At 38.2% G+C, this 16,619-nt stretch overlaps 1 protein-coding gene across 1 annotated transcript in view; it reads right to left on the bottom strand.

The window, feature by feature from the left end:
* The window catches only part of LOC127440529 (calsyntenin-2-like), a 367,240-nt gene extending 350,974 nt beyond the window's left edge, over positions 1–16,266 (bottom strand). The window contains exon 1 of the mRNA XM_051697174.1: positions 16,013–16,266. Within this exon, the coding sequence (XP_051553134.1) occupies positions 16,013–16,085 (73 nt within the window). The 5' untranslated portion in view covers positions 16,086–16,266. The remainder of the gene's footprint in view (positions 1–16,012) is intronic.
* Between the last annotated feature and the right edge of the window lie 353 nt (positions 16,267–16,619).

Below are 16,619 nucleotides of genomic sequence, written 5' to 3'. Positions count from 1 at the left end.
AAAGCACCCTATTAATGTGTGTTTATGTGGAGCTGAAAAGCAGTGGTATTGAATGTCTTTGTTACACTGAAAAGTGCTGACAATTAAGTGTCTTATGTTGGACATTTGACCAGTTCCTGCCTCCTTCAGAGAATCGACTTCCTTACATATGCGTTCAGAAGAGCCGTATGTTAAAATTGAGTGTTTGTTATGGGTTATTTTTGAAGGATGCATATGGATTGCATGTGTGGAGTTTGACCACGTTTCGGTGCACATGCAAGGACTGGGTATGTAAAATTTAGAATTATTCATACTACTGTATCTTATTTAATGATCTATAGCCCAGAGTGTTTTCCAGTTTAGTGAATAAGTGTAATATGTGTTATATGTGAAAACATGTGTAATGAGAACATGTGTAATGAGAATTTGTTGTTTTAAACTGTTATTCATGTCCTTAAAGCCTGGTTAAAAATGCATTAAATGCTTTGAGTGATTTAAGCAAGTACTTACGTATATGCATAAAATGCTGTGAATTATGTAAGCATGTATTAAGGTAATGTTTGCTGAAGACATTTCCATGACAGGTTTCGTGAGAATCACCTGGCTATGCTGGTCAACCAGGCAGACCTGTCCCAAACTAGCATTAACCAGCATGAAAATGCATATGTCTTTTCAGCGGTTTCAGAGTTTACATAAGCATCTAGCACTCTAAAGTGATTTGCTCAACAGAATTGTGTTTCTCATTTAATTTATTTTATGTCCCAACATGAATATTAATGTTAGTCTGTCCCTCCAGTTCAAACAGGTAATAAGTCCAAATAACATTGGACGGTGATGGTCAATGTATCACTCAGACACACAGTGTGATGGTGTGCAAAGTCCCTGTAAGGTTAGCAATAACTCGAAGCCTGGCATCTGTGAGGGGTCCAGAGGATTCATGGAGCCCCTCTACATATTTCACCAACAGAGATCATCAGCCTGTGTTGGGACCGTCACTCTCGGTGACATATGACCCTTCAGCCAAGCCCTGGGCTTCACTCGAATGCTTTAGATCTTTCTCCCTGTTTTTAGCCTGTGTTCCATAAAAATGAGGAGAATGTGTTGGAGTGGTCAGGAAAGAGAAGGAACACAAAGAGGGATGTAGACAGAATGTTCACTTTCATTGTATGGACAAATGATGCAATGAATGTGAATGGTGAATGAGATGAAAATTTTGCCGAACATCTGCTTTGTTTTCCACAGATGAAAGAAAGTTATACGGGTTTGAAATTACGTAAGGGTGAGAAAATGATGACCAAACCTTTGGGACCAACCAACCATGTCTCTTTGATTTGTTCATTTTGATTATGTCATGTAAGACAGTTGTACTCCCATTACAATTTAAACCTGGTTTATGTTGCAGACTGCAATTCCTAAAAACAGTCTGTACCTGCCAACTGGCCAGTAACTAGGGCTAGGTAAAAATATAGATTTTCCAGGGGGCCTGGGTAGTTCAGCAAGCAAAGATGCTTGCCACCTGGATTGAGGCGAGTCACTACACCACCACACGGACTTACAGCGCATTGGGCGTGCCAAATTGGGGAGAATAAAATAAAATAAAAAAAACGAGAGAGAGAGAGAGAGAGAGAGAGAGAGATTTTCCAATGGATCGTGATCTTCATTTAAACAATCTTGATATCAGTTCTTATATCCCAAGATTGATCTTTTACTCTATGCAGCAGTAGACTACAATGCAAGTAAATCACAAGCATATGCAATCAAATGCCATGCTATGTGACTAAATGTCTGTGATTAGCCACTGGCTGATACATTTTCAGATTTCACTCACCAATGATTGAGTAGTATATTGGCGAAGTAGTTTAGCACCGAAATCCTTCCACTGTGTATTGAGAGTAAAAGTTTAGTTTGACTTGTTCTGTGTAATGTGTCCAAAGATTAGATCCACACGATCCATTTTTCATTGAATAATGTTTCTTTTAATATATTTTCTGTTATTTGCAGTCAGTTGTTGATTAAAAAAATAAAAATAAATAACATTTAATTCCACTCTCACATAGCATGGATGCGGTAAAGAAGCTTGTCGGCTCCACTATTGTTAATGTGTGCTCAACAGAAACTCATTGAACTGCTGCTATACTTAATGAGACAGTATCGTTTTAGCACGTGTTTTACAAATCAATGTAAATACTTGTAAATAGCACAAATTAAGCATGCATATACTGTGTGTGTGTGTGTGTGTGTGTGTGTGTATACACACTACATTTGTTTTTTTAAGAAATCGTCGATACACAGCTCTATTAAGGAGAGGGAGTTTGTTTTTTGCAATTTAAAGATGGAGTGAAATCAAGTAAACAAAATGATGAGAGAGGGTAGTCGTAGCTCATTATACACTGCAGCAAAATACGTTTTTAATAAGTCTAAAAATCCTTAAAACAAGATGCATTTACCTGAAGCAACATATAAGATATTTAGACTTGCTTTCAAAGAATATATCTTGAATATAAGTGTATTTTGTCTTTAATGCACTGGCAGAAGTATAAACAAGTGAAAAAATACACTTGTATACAAAATACACATATTCAAGATATATTGTCTGAACACAAGTCTAATTATCTTATATGTTGCATCTAAAGTAAATGTATCTTATTTTTAATTTATTTTATTTTTATTTTTTTTAGATATTTTTAAATGGAAAACAAGAAAAAAACTAAAAAGAAATAATAATAAAATATATATATATATATATATATATATATATATATATATATATATATATATATATATATATATATATATATACACACACACAGGACTTCCTGGAGAGTTTAGAATGTCAAAATAAAAGTGTGAGGGTTTATAAATTGCACGATTTAAATATATTGCTGTTGTATTTAAAATTAAAAGTCAATAATAATAATAATATTAAATAACAATTTATTATTATTATTATTGTCATCATTAGTATTTGTTTACAATTTATAACAATATTTAAGTTGAATGGGTTCCAAAAAATAACTGTGTGAATGAAAAGTGGACTGATGTCTTACAACTAAATTGAACAAAAAAGAGATCTGAATCCTTTAAAGTCCAGATGCAAGTTGAAACATTTTTGAAAAAAAAGAAAAAGGAAAAAAAAAAAAAAAGGAAAAAATAAAACACTGGTTTCTTTTCTACCGAAGACTTGAATTACTGGTATCGAAACAATTACTGGTAAAAAAACAACACTGGTATCGGCCGATACTGAGATTTCCGATATCGGAAGTGAACAAGTGGTATCGGTGCCTAATCGGAATCTAAGCAAACTGAATCAAAATCAGACCTGAATAAAATGGAGAGCTTGTTAATAGGAATCGTATCAAATTGGGAAACCTGTATTAATATTCAGCCCTACCAGTAACTCTGTTTAATTATATTTTATTTACTCATCAACTAAGACCACTTTTACAAGTCAATTTATACTTGCATTTGGCACTTGCCGAGTACTAATTTCAAACCCCCTATTACTCCTACTAAAACTGCCACACTGTAAATACACAACACCACAATACAAAGAAAAAGAACAAAGATTGTGATGGAAAGGGGGAACAAGTTTGAGGGGGTTTGGAATTGAAGTGGAAGTTCTGAGGGTAGAAATGAAAGGGCTGAATGATGTCTCCATTTTCAGCTCAGATGCTAAGAAACTTCCCCACTTTTTCCTTTTATCTTCTCATCTCTTTCATCCTCTTTATTTCTGTTCATGTGATGAAGGAGACCATATTTTAACAGACACAGTTAAATCGATTCAAGTGTATCACTGCAGGCAAGAGGGAAAGATAATGCCTTTAACTATGAAAATTAATAACTGCTTTCATGAGAACAAGCTTCCACTTTCGGGGTGGCTCTGTTCCCACCTGAAGTACCTCTCTCTGCCTCAAAATTAACATGTGGGACCACTCGCAGCAAATCATAAATCAGTAATATGTTGCACCGTATGCCATGATTTTCCTGCGAAAATGTGTTAAAAAATGCACCCAAAAATCTAAATTCTTTCACCTTTTACTCACCCTCATGTTGTTCCAATCTCAAAAAAGATGACAGCCTTAGTCACCATTTACTTTCTTTGTGTGTTAAAAAAAAAAAAAATCCAATTAATGCTTTAAAGCCTGAGCCCAAAGTTCCGAAAATTCCATTCCGTGCCAGAATATGATATACATATCCAAATTCATATTATAATCATATAACATCACACACCTGAACTGTATATACCATATTGAAGAGACGAACTAGGGCTTTCAAATGATATAAATATATGTATGATTATTTAAGGCTAATCATCCTTTAACAATAAGATTTCACACAGCAATTACAAAAATCTTCTCCGGCCACCATACTTCATCAGACAACTGCATTTTCAACCATTTTACTTACAAGCTAGAGGGAAACTTAGTGTATGAAATATACATAATTTTGTGGGCATTGTAGAATAGCAGACAGATTAGAAATATAATCTATTGTTAAAAAGTTATGACCATTCTAGTGATTAGTGGGAATACGGAATAAAACAAACATTTAGAATGTTAAGATACATAACACATGACCACTCCTCGAATACTCCTTTTGAGCACCTGCAATAATAAATTGCGATTGCATCTGAAACTGAAGCACACAAACACTGAAATATACATTTTATGTGTTCAATAAAACACACACTTTATTTAATTTGAACATTAGAATTACACACACATTGCACAGCAAAACAAACAAAATCAAACTTTTGAACTATCTACAGTAAATACATTTTTAATAAAGAGTGCAGGAACAGAATATATATAAATTCATAAATACTCAACAATTGCAATACCTGTGGAGAGAAGAGAGGGAGAAAAGAGGGGGAGGACAACAACACCAGTAAACACAGCCCAACCTGGGCCTCTTCGCGAAACTGGTCACACTCAGCTGAGTGCCAAGGCTGAAAACAGTTCCTATTGCGAACCAAGCAAAGTCTTTTGCCATTACAATCCGGTGCGCAACAAGCTACTTTAGTTTTATTTTCAGTCCTACTTTTCCGATAGCATAGTCAACATCTCTTAGAGGACTCTTCAAATTTAGGGACATGGGCTGTGTGGAGTGATGACGAAGGAGGTACTACGGTCTTTAGTGTATGCAAAGGGAAACTTGCGTGAATATCGATGCCTCCCAGCTGACAAGCCAGGTTTTCTCTCAAATCTATCTGGGTTAAGTTCACCAGTCTACGCTCATCCCCTGGTGCCGCATGAATGTGTTTCCATTCCTTAAGCAATATGAAACTATTGATGACGGCAATGTCTATGAAGTGAAAAAAAAAAAAAAAAGTCTTCCACCACTTCTGAGTTTCTTACGTCGTAAGATTTTATCATTTGGTCTGACCGATCAACACCGCCCATGTTTTTGTTATAATCGCTGATGACAGTGGGCTGGAGGGCTACTTCTTTTGTCCAGTCACCATCATTTTTTACAAACCTAGTAATTTCGGTTGAGCCATTTGCATTGTGGAAATTGGAGAGGCATGTAACTGCACGCGTGTCCTTCCACTGAATTACAAGTATATTCCCCTCAGTCCTACACAGCCTCATATCCCCACGAGCTGTCTTGCATTCCCATCTTTTGATGTCTTTAAATTCTGCAAGAAACAGTTTATGATTCACCCTGCATGTCCCACAGGCATTAGTTCCCATTTCTAACAACTTAACCACAAGAGCTGGGGACGTGTAAAAGTTGTCAAACCAAACATTGTGGCCCTGGTCTTTGAATGGCTGCAGTAACAATTCAACAACTTTGGTGGCCAAGTTAGTGACACGCCCATCATGACTACCTGTGTAAACATAAAAGTCGAGAGTATACCCCGAGTCTGATGTTGCAATTACCCATAATTTAAAACCCCACCGAGTAGGCTTGCCCTTCATGTATTGTTTAAATCCTGACCGAGCTTTAGACTTGACCATACGTTCATCTATTGCGAGATTTTGGTTAGGCTGAAATAGCTGCTGGCATTTTTGTTTGAGGTGGTCCATAAGATAACGCAACTTCCTAAGGCCATCCTGATTATCCTCTGTGGTAGGGTCTACAACATGTAGAGCTGCGAAAAGAGCCTTGTAGCGGTCATGCAACATAAATCCCCTCGCCCACGAGCCCTGAAGTGACTTGGTTGCCCAAAGACGATGGGAATCAGGGAGAATTGAAAACCCCATGTAAATAAGCAACCCAAGAAATTTGTAAAATTCATCGGGGGTCACCTCCATCCAAGATCCTTGGTAGCTGGAATATGACGGACAGTTTAGGACGAGTTCCCACCCCTGTTGGTTTGTAAAGCTGCATATCTCAGCAACTACAGCCGGAGTAAAAAACAGCATGAAAAAGTTAATTTCTCGCAACATCACATTGAAGGTTGACCGCACAGCCTGACGCACGCTACCTAAGTCAATACCGAATGGATGGCTAGGCTTAAATGGGAGAGGTTTTGGAGCCTATGAATCGATGTCAGAGTACGAGGGATAAGAAACAGAGTCAGGGACGCGTTTACGCGTTCTAGCTGCCTTGGGACCTGTTTGAGAATGGCTAGCCATACCCAAAATAATAAGAGTAACAGTGTTAGTGTTACTGTGAGTATCAGTCATATGAAAAATAGAAACAAACAATACATACACATTCATATATACCCATTTGATGGTCTTGGCTGGGGATCAGGTTCCATCTCATTCTCCATCTCCTTGTGGTCCGGGTCTTCCTGCAGTAGTTCCTGGTCCAGCAGATCTTCCTCCTGTGTGCTCATGCCCTCATGAGCCATGTCCTCTTCTGCTATGAACCTAAGCTCATCAGCAGTCAGCTACCTCCTCCTCTTGAGGGTGCTGAGCAGGGAGCCATAGTCTCTATCCATCTCTACAACAGAAAAAAAGTACACAAATGGTAGCTAGCAGTGTGTTCTTCACAAATCTGTACACTGAATAGTCACCAAAGGCTTGCAGACTAACAAAAATGTCCAACTGCAGACAGCCCTCTCACACTTCCCTTGTGAACAGTAAGCTACACACAATCTAAAATCATGTCTGTGTGATGGATGGGTAAGGCTATCTGCTAAATTACAGAAAGATACAAACTTTGTTTATATTAAAACTATGTAATGCAATTGAATGGAAATTTTATATGCAATTAAATTACATAAATCTCACAAATAGGCTTAAATATTTCTGAGTGTATCTACCATTTTTTTTTTTTTTATTACAAGGGAAAATCAACAAGCTAGATAACTTATCTAACTAGCAGGCCAGTTTCCAGGCAGGTCTGAACAGCGTATACATTTTTTTTTTTTTTTTTTTAAAGTCTGAACAGCGTCTGCTCTCTGCCTCACATTACATCAGGCAGATTTTTCACAAGCGACAAAATTGGCCAAAAAAGTACATAGTATTGCTATCTAATGTTTATTTAGCAAGTTTCACAGAAATTTGCTTAAAAATAGAGGCTAGCTGCCTGTCCGATGAACGCCGACGGTCAGGTAAATTTTTCCAGAAATAACTAGCCTTACTCCTACAAATAAATGCTTCGTAACTCAAATATTTTGACTTTCAATTGACAATATTGACAACACCTATTAAATAACTTGTCTTACCTCGAAAGATAGCCTCAGTTTTCAATTTGAAGCAGTAAGTCCAACACTGGAGGTAATCTCCCGGCGTATCCTCTCTGGCTCCGCTCAGGCAAATGGAGGATGACGCTGCTGACGATATGTTTATTATGCATGCCCAGTAACCCCTTAACCAATCATATGTGCTTTTAGCTTATATTGTCATGAGTATTTGGCAGTTTTCAGAAATAAAAATCGGTGATTGGAAGGCGAAGATATTGAGACAAGAACCAAAGTATGAGAGCGGAGCGGAGTGGGAGCGGAGCGAGGAGTGGAGCGGCATGATTTTGCCTGGAGTGAGGAGTGGGTTTAAAAAAAAAAAAAAAAAAAAAAAAAAAAAAAAGAGCGTCATTGTTTTCTCTCGCTCCAAGAGCGCTCCACTAATGCTCCATCACGGGCAAAACACCTGATAACGGACCTAAATGCAATAATTCACCAAGTGTTAAGCAGTGTTAAACACTATTGGCATGAAGGAAAGATGGAATTTCTGATATAACCAGAAAGAATGTGATAAAAAAAAATTAAAATAAATACAAATTTTAAATCTAGCGGCACTTGGTAATGTTCGACCTCCAGCGCGAAGGTTACTTTCGCTTTCTGTTTTCATGCTCCCTATTATTGAGTTAAGCTTGCGGTAAAGCTTGACTTAACTACATGCTTGTGTCTCGTCTCTTTATTCTTACGTCAACTGGCATATAGTGAAAATTAATGATGGGATGGCGAAGGAGAACACGAGTAGGGAGGTGACTGCCACAATCAAAGGTTTGTTGTCAAATCCTAAAAGACGTGTCCAAAAAACACGATGATAATCCATTCACATGTGGAGAGAAAATCTAAAAGGTCAGTAATACATATATCCCCTATTAAATATTTTGAATAATCATTTCAACATTCTAATGTAATGCATCTCAATCTTAACTGTAGGCTATTTTGTCCCGCATTAAAAAGAATTGAACTTTTAACGACGTAAAACACCAACTGAACTAATCAACATGTTAATATTGCGTAGTTTGACTTTAATCGATTGCCATCTAAATTTATTTTAGTGCCGTAGGCTAATTTATGCGTTATACATTTGCAGATGAAGAACCATAGCAATGCGAATAGAGGAAGATTTAAAATTTTAAAAATTCAAACGCTAGTATTTCTAAAAGTGAACTCTGCATTAGACATATGTTTTGACAGTTTTATCTAAAAGTGTAGAACATTCTGAGAATGTATTTTTTATTTATTTTTTCACAGAATTATAGGGCAAGGTTGATTAAAAGAAGTGCAATAATATAAAATAATAGGCAATAATACATAGGCCTAATTGTTTTTGTTTTTTTGTTGTTGTTTTTTTTTTTTTGGTAATTTATTAATTTGATTTAATTTAATGTTTTGTTTTTGTTCTGGTAATTTATACATTTTTTTCATTTGGTAATTTATATTTTTAATTTAATTTAATTTAATGTTGTTGTTTTTTTTGTTTTTTTTTTTTTGTATTTTGCATCTAGCAATTTATTTAATTGATCAAACCCAGAGAATGCTGCCGATATGTTTCAAAAATAAGCTATAATAATTATTTAATTTAGTCTTGGGCTAATGTTAGTGTTCTAATAAAGCACATTGTAGCTTTTCTTCTAGTATTGTGTATTTATTTTTCATTTAATACACCTTCTGCATGGAAGGTTGTGATATTAAAAAGCATACTGAAATAACTTTACAGTGGAGAGGTAGTTAGGCGCTAATTTTGCCATGGAGCGAACACGGAGCGGGGTTTCTCTAATCCAAGAGCGTGGAGCGAGCGAGGAGCGGGAAATGGACAACCCAGAGTGGAGCTGGATCGGAGTGAATAAAGAATGCTTTGAGCGCAGAGGGGAAAATTGTTGCCGCTCCACTCCACTCACATACTCTGGTGGTGACTGAGACTAACATACTGCCTAACTACCTTTTTGTAATCCTCAAAAGAAAGGAACTCATACGCATTTTAACCTTAACCTTTTTTTTTTTTTTTTTTTTTTTTTGGTCTAATGACAATCTAAATGGGTCTTTTTCTATATATGTATATATTAAGGGGGCAGTGGTGGCTCAGTGGTTAAGGCTCTGGGTTACTGATCAGAAGGTCAGAGGTTCAAGCCCCAGCACCACCAAGCTGCCACCATTGGGCCCTTGAGCAAGGCCCTTGACCCTATCTGCTCCAGGGGTGCTATATCACAGCTGACCCTGCACTCTGACCCCAGCTTAGCTGGGATATATGAAAAAAATAAAATAAAAAAGAATTTCACTGTATATGTGCAAATGTGTGATAAATAAATATAATTATAATACATACTGTATACATCAGGGAAAGTAAAAATCTGTCCCCCTTGCAACAAGTCCCAAATCAAGAAGTTTAGAAAACCACATTATCACATTACTGAAAATGTTCTTAAAGGGATTTGTTCTAACTGGCCTGACTGGGACTCTAGAAAAAAATCTTTATTGTTGAGCCCAAAGATGTATCATTTACAAAAAAACAAAACAAAAAAAAACACACACACATCCAGCCAAATACACTCACCCCTCTCTGGTTGTGCCTTTGTTGCATGGCGTAGCATTTTCATTCGTGCAGCAGTGGCGAGAGTCCCGTGGCATGCACTATTGATTTCAGCTTCAGTCAGCACGGTCATCTGACAGGCACCACACGTATGAAAACACTCAGACGGATAGTGGCTGTCTCTTTTTTTATCTCTCTTTGTGCCAGTGTGCTCTCTCTCTCTCTCCAAGATCCTACATTTCCTCGCACAACCACATACACACATCTTGCAAAACACATAAAGAGATGTCGCTGATGTGTGCAGATCCTGGCTGTAATTAAAACAACCCAGCAAAGTTAATTTACATTATCTCTGTTTGAGTCCCAACAGTCACTGCGTGTGTGTTTGTGCGAGAGAGGGAGAGGGAGAGAGAGAGAGAGAAGATCAGGAGCCGCGTACCCCACCACTGTGCTTTCCACCTGGGAGAAAGAAGGAGGGGCGGTTCTGCAGCTGCTCCTATCTAAAACAAACACCTGCAGTTTGACAGTCCGGGTGTCTCTTCCACCCAACAACATTAACATCCTCCTAAGTCGCTTATGAACCAAAGATAAAACTCCAACCCCTTTTGGAGCATCCAAACAACACAAAGGGCAGCACCTGTGTCTTGTGTTCCCTCAGTGTGTTACAAGAATATCCAGCAACCGCTCAATTAAAAGAGGCTCTGTGATCGGCGTGGTGCTTAGATCCTACCCTGACAAGAGGAGGGGATCAAATGCTCGGTTAATTTGCAGGGTAGAAATGGTTGTTTTTCTTTCACTGTCACTGTCAAATGAAAAAAATGAAAAAGCAGTATTTGTAAAAGCACCAAATTTAGCCATATCCACCACGGCGCGCTAACCATGCAAACAGTGACATTTAACCTCTGAAGAAATGTTGTGGGGAAGCAGAGATTTCAATATACAATAATAAATAACGCTCTGTATATTTATTTTATTTAGAGTATACATTGCATGCGCACAGGAAACAACAGATTCTATATTCCTATAACACACTTGCATCACTTTTACCAACCTATATGATTTATGAAGTCATGTTACCTAACAAATTATTAATTTATTTCCTTCAAAAAAAACAGCAAAGGGTGAGTCATTAGTTGACTGTCATAAAACATATTTAATATGAAATAAAGCACTGAAATTGAAAAAAATAATTGCGCCCCATCATCTCTCATGTCGACACTTCCCTTCCAACATCACAACTTGACAACTCGTGTATCCTCTAGAATTCATCTAGAATACAGTTTTCCACTTGTAAATATGACTTCGCTGGGTAATTCATGTGCTTGGAACTCGTAATTAGGATATTTCCAACTCCACTTGAAGGGCACATGAGCGCCCATCAGCACATCACGTACTTCCGGGGAACCCTGTGCTAGCTGAGCAGATGCTATTGAATTGAATAGGAATGCTGATAGATAGCTTTTTTTAAAGGCAGCATTAAAGTAATCCATAAGATTCCAGTGGTTAAGTCTATATCTTCAGAAGCGATATGGTAAGTGTGGGTGAGAAAAGTGGAGTCCTGGCAGTTCTTAGTGTCCAGTTCTATTAAAGCCACTGATTGGCTCTTTCTCTCACCCCTCATGTCTCCATGGAATGTCAGAGAGACCATTTCTGAGGATCAAGCCAAAAAGATGACGCGATGCATTCTGCCTTTTTCCAAGGTGTTAAGGGAGCTACCAGGAGCTTGCAGCATGATCCAATCATCACAGGTCATCAAACAATGCTTTTACTCCAAGTTGTACAAATGGCAAGCTGGCTGAGACAAGGTATGGAGTCCATTTCAATAAAACATGTGGTATGCCACTGCCCTACAACAAAAGGTCAGAGAAGCATCTACTGGGGAGATATTGCCCTTAAAAAGGTGCTATGGTAAGGTGTACTTAAGAGGAAGACAGGAATGAGTTACGTGCTATATTTCCATGTGGTTAGCTTCTTTACAACACAGCGCCTTAAGTGCTGTACAAAAACCCAGTTTTTGTCACCAGTCAGTGAGTGACAGCGCTGCAAGGGCTAGACAAAAAGTCTTGTTTAATAATAACGTGGCATGGATGTTTCAGAGAATTCTTGGCTTTTCAAAACACTGGCCGAGAATGTTCAGAGAGATGGAGGACAGAATTCTTACATAATGCCTTCTGACTACGCTACATTCAATCTCTCATCCACAGCGGCGCGTTATGTCTCGCGGTCTACTGGAAGTAATCCATCTTGTAGTGCACCACTGTAAACACCGTGATTACATCCATTCGCTTGCATTCTTTTCTAAAGAATGACATGCATCATACAGGGGAACAGTCGTGAGTCGTTGCTCGTGGACATGCAAACGCCTACAATCGCTTACACACTCTCACACATTTGCATTCACCATGGGGCCCCTGTTTACCCATGACCAATTGTCAGCTCACCAGCACCCAGTGCAGGCAATTAGAAGGAAAGCTGGAGGACAACGTCCCAGAATCCCTCTCTCTCTCTCTCTCTTCCCCAAGAGGGAGCTGGAGCAGTGTAATTCAGACTGAATCTGAGAGATTAGCCCACTTCTCAGAAACGGTCAGCAAATACAAGGCAGCATTCCAGTGCTCCAACACCAGCACCAGGCTTATAACACCAGCCAATCAACCGCAATGAGAACAGAAATTATGGTCTATTTCTGTGCAGAAGTATGTTTGTGTCCACTGGTGTGTGTATATGCATCCACCTTTGTGTAACTTCAATGCTTGCACAGTCCATCTTAGCGACTGACAACCATATTTACTTAGTTAATCAGGGTGAGTCTCTAATTCATCAACATTCCTACATTCAACAGCTTAGAGAAGCAAATCGAATCATGTCTTTATAAGGCCAGAAATATAGTTTACACAAGTACCTGTGCACAAGTGCGAGCGTTTGGCCAACGCATTGCCAACATGCGGTCCTGTTGAACATACTATACATAACGTGCACTCTTGCGTGACTGTGGCGGTAACAAACCTCAGTAATCAAGGGGGCAACAGAGTTACTTTCAAATGTTTGTGCCATTGAACTGGATTTGTTACAATTCAGGTACACTCAAAAAAATTATGCATTTAAAAATGACTCAAAAACTTATTTACACATTTCAGTTTCATAACAAAATTCCATCAAAATGAATTCAGTAATTTTTTTATCAAATAAATAAACTAAATATTTTCAGTTTTATTTAATTTATTATTATTATTATATTTAATTTTGTTAAACAATAGGCTAAAATATATATATATATTTATTTTTTTTCTGTTACCTGACCCAAGCACGATGGAACCCAACAACTTCGAATGCGGGTCAGGTTCGGGTTTGTAATTATAGAAAAACAAAGCGCAAAAACAGACGAGTTAGGGGCTGTTCACACCAAACAAGTTTTTGCGTGCATGTGCACTGTTTTTCAATTGTTTTGCTATGTAAATATGCATTGGACAGACCTCTTTGAGAGTTTTATTGTATTCTGCTACTATACAAACAACATACTGTACAGTAGCCCATGACTTTTGCATGTGTATATTAAAGTGTGCATATTTCTACTTTACTTGTGATTGAGGCTATCTGAGCGTGTGCATCTGTGCAGAACTGTGGCAGTGCGAGTGTGTGCGTGAGTGTGTGGCAGAGCATGCAGTGTTATTCCTGTGCAGATTGGCCGGAGCTGACCCCTGGGAGAGACTGGTGCCATCTGACCAGCTGGCGAGAGCTCCATAGACAGGGCCCATCTTACCTCCAATTCAGCTCTTTCCTGTCGTCCCCGCCCTTCTCTCTCCCCCCCCCCCCCCACATCACTCCCTGCCGCTCATCACATCAACTCTAATGATGCATGCTGGGTAATTAACTTTTAAATTAAGTTGCGCATTTGCTCAGCATTCTGGCTTGAAGATCAGCATGCTCCTTGAGAAGCCCCATTAGGGCAAAAAAATAAAAAATAAAGACAAGACTAGACAAGAAGAAATATAGATCTCTTGTAACAAAAGACTTAGCGTGTTTTCAAACAGCTGTGGTCCACAATGCTTCTCTTTGCTTCTCAAACAAAGGCAGTGATGCAAAAGAGCTTTGCCTTTACTTTTCCCAAGCTTTATGTTCTTAGGTCACAGCACAAAATGCTAAGTTATGCATCTATTCCAGATCAGCAACCCAATTTATTTGGCTCTAGGATAACACTGTGCTTTCTCTGAAGAGGCTATCATAAATTTCAGCCTGCTTTTACAGACCTTCCCTTATTTGTCACTGCTATCTTCTGATTTATTCCCTTCTTGTGTACTCCAGCATGCTAATTCTAAACTCTCCCTCTAAGACTGAGTTTTAGAAATACTTTCCATCTCTCTGACACAATAATGCATGGCCTTGCCAACACCAAACCAAGCATTTTCTCTCATTGTTAGTAACAATGGTCAATCTCTACATGTTACAGTACGAGATCCAAAGGCACAATACAAATACAAACTTGTGCATAGAATATAGTACATCAAAGTAATTTCAACTCAACAAACAGTCTAATAACAGTCTAAATCAATTAAATGAATATGTCTAAAATAAACTGTTTTGCATTTAGAAATGAACCAGGTAGTTGGTGAGTTCAAGATTACAATGGCATTCTGATGTAATTTTTATGAAATCCTTTTATTTTTTTATTTTGAAGGATGACAGGCATCACAAGCTTGTGGTTGTTTTTCTGCTGTCATATCTTGAAAGCACTTTAGTGTTGAGTCATAATGTGGACAGTTTGTTTCACCGACCGTACATTTTTTTTGATCGGTAGAGCATGGCATTTCAAGCATCAAGGTCATCAGTTTGATTTCCAGGGAGCACACATACTAGCTATTCTATTCTATTCTGTTGCCTTACAGACTTTGTGAGGCTCTTCATCCATAAAGTTGAATTTTAAACACGTTTTCATAGTTTTCAAAATGTTATGCCGTACTAGAACCCAGAAAATGGGTATGCAAATATTCAAGGTTCCGAATCCCTGATTCACCAATCTGTTACACTGCAAGCGCCCAATCTCAACCAGTGAGTTACTTCTACGGCAAGAAGGCTAACTCAGGCATGCATGCAGGTAGGCCCACTGACAGAAATTACACTTGTGCACTGACGAATAATTGAATCGTTCCATATTCATCACTGCCCCAGAGACACAATTAGATCTCTTATCTCAATGTTTGTGCTCTTACAAAAACATTAACAGCTTTTCCATGGCAGCAACGGAAAATCTCCAGCTTTATATGCTCTTGAAGTCTTAAAGACTATGCAGTCATTGAACGCCTCATTGTGCCTTATGGAGAAGATTAAGCAGAGACACAGCTACTATGAGCATCATAAATTAAACTGATCAAGCAGATAGATCAGTAGAAATGTGCCATAAAAAGGTCAATGAAATATTGATGAGGGGAAATGACTATATTATGGCTCATGCTGAGGAAACTTAAATGTGGGCTTCACAGACTGCAAGAATTATTCCTCTAGTAATGAGAACATCTATATTTCTACCATGATCACTACTTTAATGGGTGTAACACCATCACCTTGCGAAGCAGATTAACTGCTGATCTCGTTAAAGTGTCCTAAATGAATGTTCGTCTTGCACGTTAAACTCGAAAAATAAAAGAACAGACATTTTTAAAAAACAGTTATGGAGAAACTTGCACACTATAAGGGCAGATTCAATTCAATTCTGTGCCAACCTGATATACTATCATCCTTCATTGTCGGTGTGCAATCTACAAGCTGCATGATCTAATGTTATATACTTTGTAATGTATCACAAATTATCTAAGACATTGATCTGAGAATAGACCACCCCAGGCGTTTCTTGTGATGCCGATCCCAAGTTTTCCGATTTGACTTACCTTTACCAGCCAGGCTGCCGCACTGCCCGAAGAGCACAAGCAAAAGCATCGGCGTTATCATGCACATCTTCATGATGAGCCAAACACTTCGACCAGAGCGCGATGACCTAATTCTTCCTCTCTTGCTTTCCTTCACTTTATTTAAAAAACACCACCACACTGGGTCTATCTGTCCTTGAGCGTCGTAAAGGTGCAGACGGTGAAGTGAAGTCTCGGTACTGAAACTCCCAGCAGCGCGAGACGTGGTACGCGTGTACGAGTGAACGCGGTCTATGTGTCTCTGAGATGCGCGAGGCAGATCCTCAGGTTCAGGATGCTGCTACGCCACTCCCCGAAAGCAATTATTCTTGACCTATGATAAGGAATTTATATATACGCACAGTCATTGGATACATTTGATAATTGGTATATTAGTGCTGAAACATTATATTAGAAATTGTGTTGCGTGTATATATTTTCATTTATTTAAATTAAATTGTCCGTATCACAGATTCACCCCGTGATAAACACACAGAATAATATCCAAACATTTTATCATTCTCATTCATTATTGATATACTCATTATCTTAATCCAATAAAAAGACTTCTCCCAAGGTGAGCAACTGC

The sequence above is a fragment of the Myxocyprinus asiaticus genome, chromosome 5 (genome assembly GCF_019703515.2).
Source record: "Myxocyprinus asiaticus isolate MX2 ecotype Aquarium Trade chromosome 5, UBuf_Myxa_2, whole genome shotgun sequence".
NCBI lineage: Eukaryota > Metazoa > Chordata > Actinopteri > Cypriniformes > Catostomidae > Myxocyprinus > Myxocyprinus asiaticus.
This window is presented reverse-complemented; position numbering and strand designations above follow the sequence as displayed.